The sequence below is a fragment of the Hyperolius riggenbachi genome, chromosome 3 (assembly GCF_040937935.1).
Source record: "Hyperolius riggenbachi isolate aHypRig1 chromosome 3, aHypRig1.pri, whole genome shotgun sequence".
Classification (NCBI taxonomy): Eukaryota; Metazoa; Chordata; class Amphibia; order Anura; family Hyperoliidae; genus Hyperolius; species Hyperolius riggenbachi.
This window is the reverse complement of record NC_090648.1, coordinates 240,568,540-240,589,227: the sequence shown is the minus strand read 5'-3', so window position 1 is coordinate 240,589,227 and position 20,688 is coordinate 240,568,540. Positions and strand designations below refer to the sequence as shown.

At 42.1% G+C, this 20,688-nt stretch overlaps 1 protein-coding gene across 4 annotated transcripts in view; it reads left to right on the top strand.

Moving 5' to 3' along the window:
• The window catches only part of MEST (mesoderm specific transcript), a 44,728-nt gene extending 24,563 nt beyond the window's left edge, over positions 1-20,165 (top strand). For 2 of the 4 annotated variants that reach the window (XM_068276031.1, XM_068276032.1), the window contains exons 3-12: positions 1,489-1,568; positions 4,308-4,385; positions 4,472-4,608; positions 6,378-6,436; positions 8,582-8,622; positions 11,093-11,163; positions 12,670-12,771; positions 12,971-13,047; positions 13,560-13,623; positions 16,112-20,165. In XM_068276031.1, coding sequence (XP_068132132.1) covers positions 1,489-1,568; positions 4,308-4,385; positions 4,472-4,608; positions 6,378-6,436; positions 8,582-8,622; positions 11,093-11,163; positions 12,670-12,771; positions 12,971-13,047; positions 13,560-13,623; positions 16,112-16,229 — 827 coding nt within the window. In that variant the 3' untranslated portion in view covers positions 16,230-20,165. The remainder of the gene's footprint in view (positions 1-1,488; positions 1,569-4,307; positions 4,386-4,471; positions 4,609-6,377; positions 6,437-8,581; positions 8,623-11,092; positions 11,164-12,669; positions 12,772-12,970; positions 13,048-13,559; positions 13,624-16,111) is intronic. The other 2 variants (XM_068276033.1, XM_068276034.1) reach the window with 2 other exon arrangements.
• Positions 20,166-20,688: the final 523 nt, after the last annotated feature.

Below are 20,688 nucleotides of genomic sequence, written 5' to 3'. Positions count from 1 at the left end.
TGTGTTTTGGGGTGTATTTTTACACATACCCATGCTGAGTGGGAGAAAGATCTCTGTAAATGGACAATTGTGTGTAAAAAAAAAAATTAAAAAATTGTCATTTACAGAGATATTTCTCCCACCCAGCATCGGTATGTGTAAAAATACCCCCCAAAACACATTATACTACTTCTCCTGAGTACGGCAATACCACATGTGTGGCACTTTTTTGCAGCCTAACTGCGCTAAGGGGCCCAAAGTCCTATGAGCACCTTTAGGCTTTACAGGGGTGCTTACAAATTAGCACCCCCCAAAATGCGAGGACAGTAAACACACCCCACAAATGACCCCATTTTGGAAAGTAGACACTTCAAGGTATTCAGAGAGGGGCATGGTCAGTCCGTGGCAGATTTCATTTTTTTTTTTTTGTTGCAAGTTAGAAGAAATGGAAACTTTTTTTTTTTTTTTGTCACAAAGTGTCATTTCCGCTTACTTGTGACAAAAATTAATATCTTCTATGAACTCACTATGCCTCTCAGTGAATACTTTGGGATGTCTTCTTTCCAAAATGGGGTCATTTGGGGGGTATTTATACTATCCTGGAATTCTAGCCCCTCGTGAAACGTGTCAGGTGGTCAGAAAAGTCAGATGCTTGAAAATGGGAAAATTCACTTTTTGCACCATAGTTTGTAAACGCTATAACTTTTACCCAAACCAATAAATATACACTGAATGGGTTTTTTTTTATCAAAAACATGTTTGTCCACATTTTTCGCGCTGCATGTATACAGAAATTTTACTTTATTTGAAAAATGTCAGCACAGAAAGTTAAAAAAATCATTTTTTTGCCAAAATTCATGTCTTTTTTGATGAATATAATAAAAAGTAAAGATCGCAGCAGCAATCAAATAGCACCAAAAGAAAGCTTTATTAGTGACAAGAAAAGGAGCCAAAATTCATTTAGGTGGTAGGTTGTATGAGCGAGCAATAAACCGTGAAAGCTGCAGTGGTCTGAATGGAAAAAAAGTGGCCGGTCCTTAAGGGGGGTAAAGCCCACGGTCCTCAAGTGGTTAATGGCGCTGCTTTGCGTGCGGGACTTGGCGCGCGATCTAAACTTATCACGCCTAAACTTATCACGCCTGAACTGGCTTTTCACCAGCGTGGTGCAATAGTTATCACGCCTAAAGTCTTTTAGGCGTGCTAACTGGGTTAGCACTGCTTTGTGAATCGCTTTGTGAGTGATTTCTAATCGCTAGTGATTTGAAAATGGTCTTGCTAATGCAATGCTATGGGGCAGTTTTATAAAATCACATCGCTCAAGTGGGATCACACCCATAGCATTACATTAGCAAGAGTTTTCAAATCGCAAAACGCTCGGAAAATCGCTCTAAGTGGGTTTCTGGCCTCATATGTAGAATGAAAACTTTTCATTGTGTGTTGTGCAATGTTTTTGGGATCCGCTTTAAGATTTTTTGTTTACCTACATTTCTTGTTTCTGTTTTAAACCAGAATCATGGGGAGCAGTAGGAAGCTCAGATGTCGTCATTCTTTTGCATGGCTTCCCAACCTCCAGTTATGATTGGTATAAGGTGATTCTTTTATCAGTGACCAATACTTTTGTATGTAATATGTAGGTCAGATGAAACTGTTGTCAGTTATAGCAATTTATACAATGTGATTCTAGCAGTGGAAGAGAGGGGTTGATTTGAAAATTGTTACGATACAGGTCCTTCTAAAAAAATTTGCATATTGTGATAAAGTTCATTATTTTCTGTAATGTACTGATAAACATTAGACTTTCATATATTTTAGATTCATTACACACAACTGAAGTAGTTCAAGCCTTTTATTGTTTTAATATTGATGATTTTGGCACACAGCTCATGAAAACCCCAAATTCCTATCTCAAAAAATTAGCATATCATGAAATGGTTCTCTAAACAAGCTATTAACCTAATCATCTGAATCAACTAATTAACTCTAAACACCTGCAAAAGATTCCTGAGGCTTTTAAAAACTCCCAGCCTGGTTCATTACTCAAAACCGCAATCATGGGTAAGACTGCCGACCTGACTGCTGTCCTGAAGGCCATCATTGACACCCTCAAGCAAGAGGGTAAAACACAGAAAGAAATTTCTGAACGAATAGGCTGTTCCCAGAGTGCTGTATCAAGGCACCTCAGTGGGAAGTCTGTGGGAAGGAAAAAGTGTGGCAGAAAACGCTGCACAACGAGAAGAGGTGACTGGACCCTGAGGAAGATTGTGGAGAAGGACTGATTCCAGACCTTGGGGGACCTGCGGAAGCAGTGGACTGAGTCTGGAGTAGAAACATCCAGAGCCACCGTGTACAGGCGTGTGCAGGAAATGGGACTGTTGCTCACTTTTTTCGGATGAAAGCAACTTTTACATGTCATTCGGAAATCAAGGTGCCAGAGTCTGGAGGAAGACTGGGGAGAGGGAAATGCCAAAATGCCTGAAGTCCAGTGTCAAGTACCCACAGTCAGTAATGGTCTGGGGTGCCATGTCAGCTGCTGGTGTTGGTCCACTGTGTTTTATCAAGGGCAGGGTCAATGCAGCTAGCTTTCAGGAGATTTTGGAGCACTTCATGCTTCCATCTGCTGAAAAGCTTTATGGAGATAAAACCATTGGTAAATGGTTTAGTGACCATGGTATTACTGTGGTCAATTGGCCTGCCAACTCTCCTGACCTGAACCCCATAGAGAATCTGTGGGATATTGTGAAGAGAAAGTTGAGAGACGCAAGACCCAACACTCTGGAAGAGCTTAAAGAGAACCTGTACTGAGTATAAATATTTAAAATAAACACATGAGGTAACTTCAAATGAACATTGCATAGTTACCTTGCCATCAGTTCCTCTCAGAAGCTCTCCATTTTCTTCTGATAATAATCCCTTCCAGTTCTGACAATATTTTGTCAGATCTGAAATATATCAGTTGCTGTCAGTAAAGTATCAGTTGCTGTCAGTTATAGCTGAGAGGAAAAACTGATGTACCCGGTAATGTCCATGTTTCCCTATGGCTCAAGTGGACGATGTTACAGTTTAACTGTGTGCTGACCAGAAAGCTGTTATGGGTAATAGCCATTTTCAAAATGGAGGACGGAAAATTCCCTTGATCACAGTGAACAAATAGGACGCGGGACAGGAGAAAGACACTGAGGAGTAGACTACATGGAAGGTAAGTATGACTTGTGTATGCTTATTTTGACTTTTAATGTTCAGTTCAGGTTTTCTTTAAGGCCGCTATCGAAGCATCCTGGGCCTCCGTAACATCTGAGCAGTGCCACAGGCTGATTGTCTCCATGCCATGCCGCATTGAAGCAGCCATTTCTGCAAAAGGATTCCCGACCAAGTATTGAGTCAGTGCATAACTGAACATAATTATTTGAAGGTTGACTTTTTTTTTTGTTTTAAAAGCACTTTTCTTTTATTGGTCGCATTAAATATGCTAATTTTTTGAGATAGGAATTTTGAGTTTTCATGAGCTGTATGCCAAAATCATCAATATTAAAACAATAAAAGGCTTGAACTACTTCAGTTGTGTGTAATGAATCTAAAATATATAAAAGTCTGTTTATCAGTACATTACAGAAAATAATGAACTTTATCACAATATGCTAATTTTTTTAGAAGGACCTGTATATTTGAATGGAAAGGGAAAATGCTAGTGGAAAGGTGGGCATGAGAAAGATAAGTTGGCATTAGTATGAGGGCAGATAAGAGATGAGGCATGAAATGGGAGGTACTGTAATTAGATCTAGGGTTTGTGTAGTAATGTAGGCCTTAGAAATATGGGAAGTCAGTTATTTTTCAGTTAGATACGGGTAGAGGACAGTAAAACAAAAACTAGGCTGTACAGTGAAGCTATTTCTGAAGTTTTCTTTTTGTAACATGTCAAATCAGTCTCTGCGTAGAATGAGTTGGTATGGCATTTAGAGTAGATGTTAAGCTCCGTGTTCTCCCCAGAAATTTTTTTCTAGCCAGGTTGCATGAAAATGTAGCTGGATGTCATGAAAAAGTAGCTGGGTGGGGCGAGATGAGGGAATGCAGGGCCGGTGCTTCTGTGTGCAACTCTGCTTATAGTATAGGAGTAGGTGAGCGAATAACAGCCAGGTGCTCACCAAAACTAGTCGGGTGTTGATGAAGGATGCTTTTTATATGTTTTAACATCTTCACTCATGTCTCCCTTATGCAAGTTCTATTCGATCATCTAGGAATGACTTTAGCATTTTAATAGGTATAAGAATAGGTACTATGTAGCACCAGAATATCAATTATTATTATTCTCAAACATTGATATTTTCTTGCAGATCTGGGAAGGCTTATCACAGAGATTTCACAGAGTGATTGCTTTGGATTTCATAGGTTTTGGTTTCAGTGACAAACCTGTAAGTCAGTTGACAAACCTGTAAGTCCGTTCACAATCTTAATACTATTTTTCCCAGTATCTTTATTTTTCATTTTGCTTTTACAGAGGCTACATCGCTATTCAATTTTTGAGCAGGCCAGTATTGTAGAAGCTCTGATTAATTACCTTGGCCTTACAGATCAAAAAATAAATGTGCTGTCCCATGATTATGGAGATACTGTTGCCCAGGAGCTACTCTACAGGTCAGTTCTGCAATGTACTCTAGAATTGTAACACTGATTAAACTTGCGCTTATTCCTGCAATTTTCAGCTTTTTTTTTTTTTTTTTTTTTTTTTTTTTTTTTTTGCTTTTCTGATTCTGCATGTTGCAATCTTTCAGTTTGAATCTTCATTTGCTTGTTTTTATACAGTTTTACAGTGTTTTTCTCTCCCCCACCCTGTATTTATCAGTTAATTTACGAGTATGTATCTGATTAACTTAAAAATGCAATTTGCACATTAGTAATGCGATTTTTCATGTGTTTCCACTGACTTAAATTGCATGCATCGCATGTCCGTGCTGAAAAAAAAAAGCATACATGTTGGCCAAATTTTTTTCTGTAGAAAAATCGCACAAGTAAAGTCAAATGTGATGCCATTGGCTTTCATTACGTGTGGCAAATTTAAAAAAAACAGAAATCACTCACGAGTTCTGTTATGTACAAGGGGTCCTATTGTTGGCACTGTAAGTGCCTGATAACAAATTTTGGGCATTCCTGGCAAAGTTGCTAATTTCAATGGAGCCAGTTGCAGCTCTTAAAGTTTATAGAGGCGTGGGGGTCTGCAGTTTTCTGCACATTTTGCCTGAATAGGAAGTGACCATAGTAGCGTACTAAAGCCAAAGGAGCAGTTTGCAGTTCTTCAGCTTTTGTGCCTCACAAAATCTGTCTTGCACTGATGGTTACCCTGCAACATGTTATGTGACTCAAATGGCTAAATGTGTGCTATATGCTTGGCCTGGACAGTACCAGCATAAAGGCATCATTTGTATGCCTCTGCCCACTATCCAGAGCTGATGAATTATGGGCTTGTATTTTGGAGACGTGGAACTAACTTGGATCTATTTTAAGGCTATACTGTACTTTGCAATATTTTTAAAGACAAGAAGTGCACATTGTACGTAATGTTACTTAATTCTGCCTCGTCTAAGTTTGCTCATGTCTAAGTATTATATATTCTTTATTTGTGGGCCAAGTAAATGACATTCGGCAGACTAGTACCAACATCAAGCTGAGTAATGATATGGGCAAGATTAAGGTCCTGTTGCAATACACCTAAAGTAAGTGAGGAAACTTACTTCAGGTTTGATACTTGCCTAAGCAGAGGGAAGACTCTGGATAGTATAGAGCCTTTACTGGTCCTCCATCCAGCTTGTTGTTGCGGTGCTGTCCCCAGTTGTAGCTGTTTGACCGCACTACAAAGACGCAAAGCTTGCCTTAGGAGTTCAGAGCAGCTATTCAATGGAATAGCTACATCTGGGGACAGGGCTGCAGAGCCTTACCTCTACTTGGGTAAGTATGACCTGGACAACAGAATACTCAAGCAGTTTGGGGTGACCCAAAACCATTAGGAAAGTATAGGGGACTAAAAGAGCCTGAAAAACCCTCCTACCTGGATTGAGCTTCCTCACTTCAGGTTTTTTTTTAAGCCTGGTGCACACACAAGGTGGTTCTCGTCCAAGGAAACTGGTGTGTACGACGGCACCAACGTGTGGCAGAGTGCAGGCTTTGCTCTCCGTTGTACCTCTTCATCTCCATTGTGCGTCTCTCTCACTCCCTCCTTAGCAACGTAATACGTCACTGACCTATGGCCTATAGGCGACGATGGCCTATTTTTGGAGTACAGTTGTGTTTGTAAATGTGTTGGATTGGCTTGCTAGTTCCATTCTGATGTATAATGTGTACTATTGTGTCTAGTTTCTGTCGTTTTTCAGAAACGTCTACTATTTACATATTTTCATATTGTCACGCAGGTATGAACAAAAAAGAAAAGGACACATCAACATTGGAAGCCTATGTCTTTCTAATGGAGGTAAGGTTATTGGTATAGTTAGGGCAAAAAAAGAACGAGTTTTCTGCAAGGGTGTGCAGTTGCGGATCTGCTCTACTTCATTTTCTCAATTGGATCCCATTATTCCCATTCTCACCAGTGTTTTTGCTGAATTCCAAATGCACTGCTGCATACATTTTTAGGAAAACTGCATGCAATGCAAATGACAGGTATAGTTATTTGAATTAAAGTGCAAATGCACAGAAACATATATGCATTTTTCTATTCTTCTCCATGTTGGGAATGAGGCTCTAGATTTAGCTGAAGAGAGCACATTTATATACTGTATTTCCAACCAATTTGATGATTTTGAATCTGCTGGTCATTTGTTGCCTGTACTTAACCGATTAATTTTCGATTGATTTTGGACAATTTATCAAAAGTCTGATGTGACATGCTGAAACTCTCTACGTGGTGAGGAATCGAAGGCCACATAATGTTGAATAGCACACTGTTTGTCGTTTAATAGATGCTTGATGAATCTCTACCTATTAAAATCTGGTTTGCCGAATGGTGTAGGAATGGCTCTGTATCTGATACAATTCCACTTAAAGACAGGGATGGGCTTTTCGAGTGCTGAAGTACTCAAATTTGAAATTATAATGGATGCACCTGTGACTGCTGGATGCCCCCCATCCAGCAGTCACAGGTGCATCTTCATTAGAATTCCAACTAACTTTCCCAGAAGTCCGGGGACCCTATGCGTGTCACTGCTGTAATATGCAACCTATGGGATGTGTTCCACCACTCACTACCGCACATCCACGTCCTCCCGGCGAAGGGGAAAGTACAATAGTGAGTGGTGGTACGCGTCCCATAGGTCGCGTATTACAGTGGTCACACACACATAGGATCCCTGGACTTAATCTTCATTAGAATTCCGAATTCGATTACTTCAGTACTCGAAAGCCCTTCCCTGCTTAAAGGCTTGATCAGTTGACATATTGCACTCTGACCCGTATAGGACCATCTTTACACCGTTTGATAGGATAGACTGAAGAATTCATCAGGGCTTCGGAGTCTGAGTTGGAGTCGGAGCAATTTTAGGTACCTGCAGTCGGAGTCGGTGATTTCATAAAATGAGGAGTCTGATGATTTCTGGACAAAATCCATAGCCCTGATAAGTATTAGGCTAAGGAGTCTGAGTCGGTGGCATTTTGGGTACCTGGAGTTGGAGTCGATGGTTTCATAAACTGAGGAGTCAGCATTGGAGTCGGAAGATTTTTGTACCGACTCCACAGCCCTGGATTCCATAAAAAAAAAAAAAACTACCCCCCCCAAATTTTTTTTAATTACTCGGGAAAGGCCATTAATTTATCTACTAAAGGAAACCTGAGACACAGAGACTAAAATAATTGATACTTGGCTAGGGCTTCCTCCTGTCCCCTCCAGGCTCTGGGCTCCCTCGCCATCTTCACTCAGATCATCCACTAGCCATCCTGGTAATTTGGCTTAATGGCCCTCCATAGCGCATGTTTGCCCTGACCCCACACGTGTCCCCATCATCCCCCAAAGCTGGAAGCGCTCTGCACAGTAGCAGAGCGAGCCAAGCTACTGGGCCGGCGAGCAGATGTTCTGAGCGGCCTGGGGAGACTGCAAAGGAGCCCATGGCCCAGAAGGGGGCTGGAGGAAGCCCCAGGTAAGTATCAATTCTTTTTATTTATTTTTATTTTTTTACAGTAACACTTTATTGAACCGACATCAGAACACTGTACAAATAGGGAAAGTATCAATTATTTTCATTACGTCATCTTAGGTACACTTTAAGCAGCCAGTGGAATGCAGGGGTGCTGTGGGTGGGAGGGGTGCCCAATTGGCTCCATAGTTTTATACTGCATGGAGTGGTGGATGGTCATTCATGTACTGAATGATATTGTATCACATTTCAGTCTGGTTGATCTAAAATAGTGCATGGTGTTAACACAATCCTCATCAGGCACTGAAATATGAATTGTGTACAAGGTTGACCATACATTTACTAGTTAATTAATCAATGATCCAAAAATCAATGGCAACAGCTAAAATTAGACCAGACACACCCAGTTGAATTGCTGCTATCCCTTTTAAACCTTTAGGTCACATCATTTAGTAACTACATTTATCTTTGTTTTGCTTTTCTGATTGCAGGGATTTTTCCAGAGACTCACCATCCCAGGCTGATACAAAAGGTCAGCTTTATCAGGGTGTTGATACATTTCTCCAGTTTATTCACCTGTAGCTTTTAATTGATCTTTTCTGTTATGGGATCCTTGACAATGAAGCGGTTTCCGCCGTCACATCCTTGATGACGTCAAATAATTTTTCTATAGTTAGAGAACCCGAGGTGGGGATGAAAATGTAAAAAAGATCAATGCTACATGTTCGGGGGGCTGGGTGGATCAGGTAGCCGGCATCCACGCTGCTCCTGGGCCCTGCAGTCATTTAGTTACATTTTCGTGACCCCTGGGGTCACGACGCTGGAAGAGGGAGGTGGGGGAGCATCAGGGGACACAGCGGGGGGGCTGAGGTCACATCTGCACCACAGTCGGCCCTCCACCCTGCATTGCAATAGAACACGTTGTAGGCTGACTGTACAGCCTTTACCCAGCGATATCACCTGAGGGGTTGGGTGACCTCACTCTAGCATGTGTACGGGCCTTGACTAATAGCATCATGTTTTCCATGTTTTTGTTTTTAGATGATGTTGCCATATAAAATAATAATGTAGCAATAGTTATTGCTATTATGCTTTATACTGTGTTAAAAGGCATGAAAGTGAAATATCCATAATTCTGAATTGTTAATAATATTATTGATGTATATAGTGCCACCATCTTCTGTGTCACAGTGTAGAGTAATAGGAGAAAAAAAGCAGGTCATATACAGAGTGGAGGTTGCATTTGGGAAGGTATTTGGAGACTAGTGAGATACATGGGGGAAAAAGATTGTGGAGAGCTTTCTAGGTTAGAGTAAGGCTTGGTTCACACACAAATCTATATGTTGACGGTCCAGTACTGTCCTGTGAGTTTTCTATCAGTTTTATCTGATTGGACTGGAAATGTACACCTTTTATGTGTGAATGTGAGTTTGAAGTGGATCCTCTGGTTAACTGGCAGCCAGTGAAGAGCTTGACTGAGGAGCAGCAGATGAACAAGAAGTGAATGAGTTGCAGAGCTGAGTTCATTATAGACTGAAAGGGTGCACGTCAGTTAGTTGTTAGGCCACAGAGCAGACTATTATAGTAGTCAAGCTGGGATCTCGCTTAGGGCATGCACTGGCATCTTAATGGTGTGAGGAGGACAGATGCATGAGATGTTTTTGAGTTGGCGACAGTGTTCTCCCCAGGCCCTTTTAGCAGGGTGCTCCACCCGGCTAGTTTTGGTTAGCACCCAGTTGTCATCGGCTCACCTCATCCTATGCTGTAAGCAGAATCGCGCAGAGAAGCACCGGCCCTGCATTCTCTCATATTGCCCCACCCAGCTACTTTTTCAAGCCACCCTGTTGGAAAAAGAATTCTGGGGAGAACACTGGGCGATGACAGGAAGTGGTCAGAGAGTGTTGGATAAAAGAAAGGGAGGAATTGATTGTTGCCTCTAAATGGTGTGCTTGGGAACTGAAGTTGTAGAGATGCTATTGACATTTATTGTTATATCAGGCAGAGAAGTGATTAGAGACTGTGGAAAAATTATCAGTCCTGTTTTAGTCATGATTAGCTTTAGGAAATGAGAAGTCATGAAAGGAGGGACAGAAGGTCAGGAATGTGTGATAAAGGTGGCCATACACTGGTCGATTTGCCATCAGATTCGACCAACAGATAGATCCCTCTCTGATCGGAACTGATCAGAGAGGGATCGTATGGCCACCTTTACTGCAAACAGATTGTGAATCGATTTCGGCCTGAAACCAATCACAATCTGTGGAGCTGCCGCCCCCCCCCCCTCTGCATACATTACCTGTTCTGGCCGCCGCGAGTCCCCTGGTCCGCTGTCTTCTGCTCTGCTACTGAATTTCCTGTCCGGGGGGAAGTTTAAACAGTAGAGGGCGCTCTACTGTTTAAACTTCCTGCCGAGACAGGAGGTTCTGTGTAGCTGCAGGGACGGTCTGGAGCCCGAAGCAGAGAAGAAGACCAGGGGACTCGCGCCGGCCGGAACAGGTAATGTATACCCGCTGTATTGCGTCGGTCGTCGGCCATTCGAACGCCGCTAACGACGCACTCCCGACACGCCGGCGACCGAGCAAAATCTTCCGCACGGATGGGTCGACGGGAATCAACGGGAACTATCGATTTCGGACAGAAATCGATCATTCTGTCAGCGGTGTGCGCAGCGATTTCAATGTGATCGAAACGGCTGTATATCGGCGGAAAAATCGTTAGGTGTATGGGCCCCTTAAGAAGGAAATAAGGTCTGGGATGAGCGGTACATACAATGTATCCATAATATATCAAAGGCAAAAATACAATATTGCTACCAAAGCACATACAAAAATCCATAACTATGGATTGTGGATGAGCTTAACAGAAAATGTTCCTTTTGTAAAGACCGATTAGCATCAGATTATCATTTATTTGTAACTTGTATGTAAGCAATATACTTTACCTTGTATACACTCTATAATCCTATGTTCTACCACAGTCTGCTTTTTATCTCCTTCCTCTAGATACTAAAAGATGGTGGGATGTTTTCACCAATACTTACCAGACTGATGAACTTCTATTTTTTCAGCAAAGGGTGAGCAATTATCAATTCTATGTATTCCATAGGGCAGTACTTCTTAGAGTTTGCTTACAGATGTACCATTAGCATTGCCTGTCAGGATCAAGCTTAGGCTGCGTCCACACTAGGTCCGGAAACGTATCCGTGGCTGCGTTTTTCAAACCTGATGAAAAACGGAGTCCCGGATACTAATGTTGAAAATAGCAGCCAGCCTCACCCAAGTAAAAAACGGATCCGTCTGCGTTTGCGGGGATCCGTTTTCAAAACCTGAACGGAAGGTCCGGACCTGCTGCATTTTCACGCAACGGATCAGGACCACGGATACACGCAGGGGTAGTGAAAGCAATGAGAAAACGCATCTCCAGCTCCACAGGCAAAAAACGGATGTGAAAACGGATAGCCTGAGCTTTATGATTGGCCCAAAAAATCCTCCCACTCCTTCCTAATGATAGACGTTTTCTGTCAGGGAAAAACCTGAATGGAAACTGATACAAAACTGATGCAAAACTGATGCACTTTCATCAGTTTGCAGTACGGTGGTACTTCCCCTAATCTTCCCCAGATCCGGACTGCAGTGTCCGTCCTGCATCTGTGTCTAGTGTGGACCTAGCCTTAATCCTGTGGGTGGCTTTGCAGGGAATAAGTGTTGTACACAAACAGTGACACGTACTGTTGCTATGGAGACATGAGAAGGGCCATAATGACCACCATGGCATGTTCCATCTAGTGTTTGTATGCAGCTTTAGTTTTATACTACCAACAAAGCTTTGATATGTTCAGGTGTTATCTGAAGTTGAAGCATTCCTTGCAATTTTCTCCCACATAGGAAAGTACTTTTTACTTTTAAAGCAAGATGTGCCATTTTCTTAAACTGCAGACCTGGTGTTACCAGCAGTCTGTCATTGTGTGAAAACATGGTCTTGACGTTAAGGCTCGTACACAAACTTGATAGGCTGGAACGACTGGTCTGTCAGACCCTCCCGCTGGGCGGGCGTTTCAGCGACAGTCTGACGTGTGTACAGTCTGTCAGGCAGACTGATGAGGCTGTTTCTGAACGATCCGCCTGGCGGATCGTTCAGAAACGGCCTTGTCAGTCTGCAGACAGACTGTACACATGCTGTACTGTCGCTGGAACGCCCGCCCAGCGGGAGGGTCTGACGGACCCGTCCCAGCCTATCAAGCGTGTGTACGAGCCTTTAGTGTCCTACTTTCCCAACAGAAAAATATGCCCGGATAGTGTGCAGTGCAACTTGCGTTCCTGCGGTTTACAGGCAATGTAATGCTCACTGTGAATATAGCCAGTCTTCATATAATTGGAATAGGTTAATGAGCTGCATTGCCATTTGCCTGTCACTCTTCATCCCTTGTTGGCTACGCTACACTTTTTTTTTCTTTTCTTGTCTTGGTTTGTATGGTTTGATCTTAGCATTGGGTTGCAGAGAATAGAAAAATGTGATTGACTAGACTTGTTACGAAAATACACCTGCATAATGATGCATTGAAATCCTCTTTTCTTGTCAGGATTGGTGAAGTATTTGGTCCATATACACAACCCTCAGAGGCAGAATATTGGGATATGTGGTCTGGTCTAAGGAACAATGAAGGCAATCTTGTTGTAGACAGGTAACATAACTCCTAATCATGGGAATAACCTGAGCAATATTCTTGTAAAAAGAATACACCAAAAACAAAATCGTAACTTTTAGAAACAAGCACAGTACTTGTATGCTCCTTATGTTCTCAAACACACATGCTTTTAGCCTTGTTTTTTTTTTCACTGTATATTCTCCATTAACCCGGATCTTTTCCTTCTGGTGCTTAGTATTTTGCAGTATATAAACCAGCGCAGAAAGCACCGGGATCGCTGGGTGGGAGCCCTAACCAACACATCAGTGCCCTGTGAGTATATTTCTTTACTAAACATGATTTTTTTCTTTGCATTTAGGCTGCATTTCCACTTGTGCGGTGCGGAATCGCCGGGAAATCGCCGCAGACGAAATCGCGTGTGGGTGCGATTTTGCATGCGTTTTCCCGCGATTTCGCATAGGGTAGTAGGTGGGTGATTTTAACCATGTCACTGCCTGTGTAAATTAACATTACCTCCTATGCGAAATCGCGGGGGAAAACGCATGCCAAAACCGCATGCGATTTCCCTATTAAGATACATTGTATGCGATTCGCTTAGCGGTGTTCGGGGAGCGAATTCTGACGGCTCTGGCGGGCAGATTTTCCCCGCACACAAACGCTCAGCACAACGCACAAGTGGAAACAGGCCCATCCACTTGTATTGGCTGTGCGAATCTGCATGCGGACAACGCCTGCAGATTCGCTATAGTGGAAATGAGCCCTCGGTGTTAATAAAACCAGAATTCTGTGAATAGATTCAACATTTTTAAATTTTGTACTCGTAGTGCATCTAATTTATGGGCCATTGGATCCAGTTAACCCCCATCCTGAGTTCATGGAGCAATACAAGTAGGTTTTTTTTTATTGTTTTTTTACTCATTTAGTTCAGATTTTGTTTTTGATGCTTATTACTGTACTAAACACAAACGTCTATTTCAGTGTAACAAAAAAGATACAGTTTAAGTCAGTGGTCCTCAAACTAAGGCCTGTGGGCTGAATGTCCCTGAGGCTTTTTTTTTACTGGCCCCCCACACATAAAATGTATTACTTATAGGTGCGGTCAGCTACATCTTTAAATATTGGTGGTCCACATATAGAATAGCAGTACTGGCACCACCCATCCACATGGAGGCCAGAAAGCAGCAATTTGCTGGTTTCCAATCAAATTCAACATCAGGGAACACTGCTGTCCACTGCAGGTTGTCACCTGGGTATGCTTCATGTCTGGCCCGCAAAGACTTCTACATCATTTTATGTATACTCTGGCCCCCCAGCAGTCTGAAGTATGTTGACCCGGCCCTCGACCCAAAATGTTTGGGGACCCCTGCTTTAAGTGAATCACTTCATTTCAGCGCCTGTCCCTCCCAGCAATGAAGCTGGACGCAGCTTAGCACTAGAGTAATTTGGGGATCCTGCGATCGCCTGGCCCCAAACTAATGGTGTGTACACACTTGAAAAATAAATGAAAGATATCAGACCAATTTTACCCCCTTCCATGTAGTATGAGAGCCATACTCTACACAGTCTATTCTATGGAGCTGAACTCCCCATCAGATAAAATCTTTGCAAGATGCTGCACACAAAGATGCCCGTACACACTCAAAAAAATCATTATCTGCAAAAGATCTGTTCCTGCAAAAGATCCATTCCTGCAAAATGCATTCATAGTCTATGAGATCTGCAGATCCTCATACACACTTGGTTTAACAGACAATCATCTGCAGATCATCTGCAGATCATATCCACCAGGATGGATTTTCAGATCTGCAGATGATTGCCAGATATGCAGATGAAGTCTGTTAAACCAAGTGTGTATGAGGATCTGCAGATCTCATAGACTATGAATGCATTTTGCAGGAATGGATTTTTTGCAGGAACAGATCTTTTGCAGATAATGATCTTTTGAATGTGTACGGGCATCTTTGTGTGCAGCATCTTGCAAAGATTTTATATGATGGGGAGTGCAGCTCCATAGAATAGACTGTGTAGAGTATGGCTCTCATACTACATGAAGGGTGGTAAGATTGGTCTGTGATCTTGCATTTTCCAAAGACTTTTATCTCAAGTGTGTATGAAGCATTAATCTCCCTCCAAGATGCTACAATTTGGAGGGGGAATAGTACTCAACGCCACCTTGCGCCCAACTGCCTGGCACCTGAACAATATGTATTCCAGTTTGATATGTGGGAAAGACATTGGTTCTTCATTAGCCTCAATTCACAAAGCATTACCACGTGCAGTAAATCAAAAAGTACGGATTTTTATCAAACATTTTGTGAACTGTCAATTCACAATGGCGGTCACTGCATGGAAAACAAAAATTACTGACCAGTGAGGTAAATACCTCTCTAACCCTTCCCACTCTGAGTTCCTTCCTAAAGGGAGTAGTTTCTTCTGATTTTATTTATTTATTTTATTATTATTTTTTTTTTTTTTACAGAAATGCACTTTTTCTCTTATTCTCTCTCCCATTTTAACATGGAACATAACATAGTAACATGGTATATTTAATTTTAAAGAACACATTATAACATTTAATTTGATACCTTATATGGACAGTTTAGCATCTTCTATTGGCTGGTAGCAGAGGAGAAAGCCAAGGTATGATAAATTGTAAAACAGTTTCTGGGGGTAATCCTGGCCTGCGTGAGCAGGTTTCGCAATAATAGGTGGTTTTATGCCTGCCACCCGGTGTCTTACTGTCCCTACACACAATGCAATCTTTGGTATTTCGATCGGGCATATTAGCAATAAAATACTGGCTACTATTTACACTCTCCTCGACCTCTATTACATAGACTGCCATTGGTTCACTGTGCGGCTTTGCAGGTGGTCTGCAGGGTAGTCTGCAGGGAATCTGCATGGAGTCTGCTGAGGGGGCATCTGCAATGTAGAATCAGCAAGGAGTCAATGTGTGAGGGGCAAGAGATTTGCAGGGATTGTACAGGACAGATGCAATAAAATTTCATTGCATCTGTCACTTCCTGGTGCGCCGATCGCGCACTTCCGGTTTGGGGAAGAATGGGTACTGACTGTGTGGGCATGTAGTTTTACATGTCCACTAATAGGCAGAGAGAAATTGGGGTTTGCGGGGGGGGGGATAGATGCGCCGCAAACCGCCGCTGTAAAAATGTCCTGAGCGAATCGGCAAATTCGTGATGTCCCGCTATGCGGGACATACGAGTGCAAAGGGTTAATGTCCATTCACAAAGAATAACGCATGCCGTAGAACAAATGAGCTTGGAGCATCAGTTAGATAACAAACAGCCATTTGTAAGGTTATAGAAGGGAACAGCAGAGAAAAGGTGAAAACTAATTAATATTGTTCTGTTCCCAGGACTCTGATACCGAAGTCAACTTACACTATTTTGGATGACCACATCAGTCACTACCCCCAACTGGAGGATCCCACTGGCTTCTTGAATGCCTATCTAAGCTTTATTAATTCATTCTGAGGCAAGCTTTGTATTGAGCTGTAAAAAATAATGCAGTAATTTAAAGGGAACCTAAACTGAGAAGGATATGGATTTTTCCTTTTAAACTAATACTAGTTGCCCGACTCTCCTGCTGATCCTGTGTCACTTATACTTTTAGCCACAGCCCCTCAACAAGCATGCAGATCAAGTGCTCTGACTGAAGTCAGAAGCATGCTTGTTTCAGGGTTGTGACTCAGACACTACTGCAGCTAAATAGATCAGCAGGACGCCAGGCAACTGGTGTTGTTTAAAAGGAAACATGTATCTCCCTCTCAGTTAAGGTTCCCTTTAAGCCCAACTCCAGATAAACCTCAACCTGTATTTGTAAAGCATGGCAAAGTTTTAAAGTAAACCAAGTTAACCTCCTTCCACGGGAAGGTTTTTTTGGCATAATTTTTTTTTCTATCATGTAGCTAGCCTAGCGCTAGCTACATGATGTCCCCCTCCCTGCGGTGTCCCTTCCACCCCTCCGATTGCCGCTGGCGCGTATGCCCATAAGGAAATCCCGTTCTGACGGGATTTCCTTTAGGGCTTCCCTGTCGCCATGGCGACGATCGCGATGACGTTGTGACGTCAGCGGGAGTCCCGATCCACCCCTCAGTGCTGCCTGGCACTGATTGGCCAGGCTGTGCACGGGGTCTCGGCGGGGGGTCCTCTAACGCAGCGGCGATCGTGTGAAGTGCTAGCTGCGTGTAATTAAAAAAAATTATGTAAATCGGCCCACCAGGGCCTAAGAAATTCTCCGCGACGGGTTACCCCGAGCTCAGCTCGGGATAACCGGCAAGGAGGTTAAGCAGCACTGTGCACTCTGGCACTCGCCTTGCAGTGCCAAAGGCCCAGGTTGAATGTTGACCAGGATACAGTCTGAAAAGAATCTGTATGCTCACTTTCTGTTTGTGTGGATTTCCTTCAGGTACTCTGGTATTCTCCTGCATCCCAAAAAATACTGGCTGGATTAATGGCATTCCAAAATGAGTTTCTTGCAGACTACCCAAATCCTACTAGTCTTTCTGAGGACTTTACAGTGTAAAGGTACAATAATAAAAACGCTGCTTCAACAACGCAGAAGCAGGAGGGTCAGCCATACTATACCAGGAAAAAAAACATATAAAAGTAGATAAATATTTGATCTACTTACATAACAGATGTATTGTACTGTTCACATTTTGATTTCACCTAATTTTATATAGTAAATGAAAAGAATTCTGTTCCTGGCAGCTTCCATGTCTTTTTCCCTCACAGTCTGAAGCTAAATCCTGATGTAATTTGTTCCCTTAGTTCTCCTCCAATCTGCTGCTTCATTCTGGCTTGCTTTCTAACCACGTGTGAGCACAGGCTCAGATTTCAGCCAAGCCCATCACACTGCAGTGTGCTCAGCTCAATCAGAGAGGAGCAGGAATGTGGGATGGGAGATGACTAGCTCATCTCCCTACTGTCTTCTGAAAAGGCAAGAGAATAGAGCTTGGGTAACTGAGATAATATAATTACAGCAGAGACTTTCTGAATAGATTGGATAACTTGCACTGCAGGGTGAGATTCCTGGCAGCATTATAAACACTGTTCAGTGTTTAAATGGAATTTGAGTTTGTGGCTGACAATTCTGTTTTAAGGAATACTGAGGTGACATGTAACATGAGTTAGACATGTGGCATACATATAACTATGCCGGTCCTTTTTTTTTTTTCTTTCTTTCTTCTTCCTCTGCCTGAAAGAGTTCCAGAATGCAAGTGACAGTTTCTGTCAAGTCAGACTATAGCATAAAACTCACTGATAAGGAATTGCAGCCATAGAAATATTTTCTGGCAAAAAATTGCTTCTGAGAGCAGTAAAGAGATAAAAAAAAAGTCAAGGCATAGGTTCTAGCTCTGGCATAGTTCAATGAATGTGTCATTGAGCAGTTACAATGAAACCATAAAAAATAGATTTAAATGAAGTCAATTTTTAGGATGAGGATAGATACAATTGTCATCAGTTTATTTTCACCTCAGTATTTCTTATAATCTGTGTTTTATTCTTGTGTAGTTTGGAAGTGAAACAGAATATCTTGTATAATAAAATCCTGACAAAAGTCCTAGATCTTTGCCATGCTAATAAGAACTAACCTAAATATTTTGGCTGGAGTTGGGCTGTAAGTAAGGCCTCGTTCAGACTATACGCGCTGCCGTGCGCAGCGCGTATAGTGTGCGACACGCAAGAACGGTAGAAGGGCATAGACAGCCCTTCTACCGTTCCCATCATATGCGCTGCGTGGCAGCGCGATTGCGCTATCGCGTGCTGCACGCATTTTTGGGAATCGCAGCGCAGATCCCATTCATTGTAATGAATGGGATCTGCAGCGCAGCGCATAGGAGCGCAGATGGCGTGCGATCGGACGCGTTGCGTTCCAATCGCACAGCCATCTGCGCTAAATGATGTGAACGAGGCCTAATGCATGTCCTGCTCTGTGGAAATAATGTGACTATCTCAGGGATAGCAGTCCAGTCATTTCATTTGAAAATAAGTAACTTCCTTTAGTTTTGTAATTGACAAGGTGATTTGCATCCAAATGATTACCCTTTAGGTTACGCTCATAGTGGCATTCCCTGTGACAGCAGGGATGCAATGGATGGGGAGAATGGTGCTGCACACATTATGCTCATGTTGATTACAGTGAAGCATACATTCAATAAAAAGTATGCTTCACTTTTACTGTGAACATGTGTATAGCGGTAACATACTGCACAGTTTTAAAGCCGCCGTTACACCACTATGAATGTGACCTTAACCTTATGGGCTTCTGCAAAAATGAACATACGGTATATGGGAACTTATGTTGTTTTAAACTAGAGACCCGATTCATCTGACGATGCAAAGCACCTCCACACTGGAGAACAAATTATCCTGCAGACTTGGCCTTTAATTTATTAACCGATTGTCCATATACAGAAGAAGCTTGCAACTTTAGCCTGAGTCATATCAGACCATAACAACTAACGACTGCAGTGACACATTCATTTCCCAGGGAGAAGAAATCCCACTAAGGATACAACTTGCTGAACGATTCTTCCTATGAATGATTGTAAATTATCGTTTGGGACCACTGATAGACAAAAATCTCCTAACCAATCCGATCAGATTTATGGGATTGAACCAAAATTTAGATTGATTTCATTAATCTGATCCAATTGGATAGGAAATGTCTGTTAGTGGTCCCAAACAATCATTCATACGAAGAATCATTTGTAATCTACCGTTCATTAAATTGTATGAAGTGGCCACCTTAACTAACACAACTATGGAAGATGGCTTTCACAATTAAACATGCTGAGCTACTGTAGGGACCTGAGATAACTTCACAGTAACTATAGATGTCTTTAGAAGTGAAAATGTTTTTTCTGGGTAAGTAGCTATATGGAATAATTTAAATGAATTGAAGGTAACATGGAGCTGACTGTAATTGTGCATATAACTAAAATCAGCTTGTAATTTACTAACTTTCCAGCTTCTACTGCTTAATAACAGTCGCTAATAAATCCAGGCCAGTCTTGCAGGATGATTGTGGCTCTCTAACTATCTCCAGCCTGGGATAACTAGCAAGTTGGGCTTATTTTATCTCTTCATTCAAGAAGCTGGTAATGTTATACTGGTGTAGGAATGGACTGGAACAACAGTTTCTCGGTGGCATTTAAGATTCAAAAAAAAAAAAAAAAACAACCTATTGTATTGAGGGTTGCAGCCTGTTAAGGAATATACAAAAATTGAATGTACACATTTTATGTATACTAATTGAGGCTAGAAGGTAGTTAGGCGTGCCTTTTCTTCATGTGGCGTTTGCTGTACCACTGCATGTTTCCTGTCCATTTCTGTGTATTCAACAATTAAGGACTGTATACAATCTGAGGGTGTAACGCAAAATAAAACCTACATGGAAACCTACATGGAGCCTGTTGGTATTTACATATAAAGTATATTGAGCCATAACAGTGATTAAAGAAAAAAAGGGCTGCAGTATTTGGTAGCAACGCCACACTGTCTACATGATTCAAAAGTCCTTTTATACCCAAGGTGTCCCCTTTTATTGGATAAGCATGGCATTTATTTTTCCCTGCACAGAAAGAAAACTTATCTGTACACTTAGCATTTTCTTGTAGGTATACCTGTGGTTTGCAGACCACAGAATTCCTTCTCTTTCACTTCAGAGATAAGCTGTTTCAACCAGCACCAATACATTGTAGCAGGTGATGCCAGGTGATAGTTTTCGTTTAATCAATAATAAAACCAATGGCTTTCCCATTTTCAAACAGCAGTGGACTGCAGTAGCAATAGAATTTCCTGTAGTTTTGACACTTTAACTATATGTAGTAGTCTCATGCCACACACTTCACATTTAGGCCTCTTTTAGATAGATGGATGGCTGGACTGTATGCTTGTTAAGCACTTTGCTTTCCTGTCTGCCAGC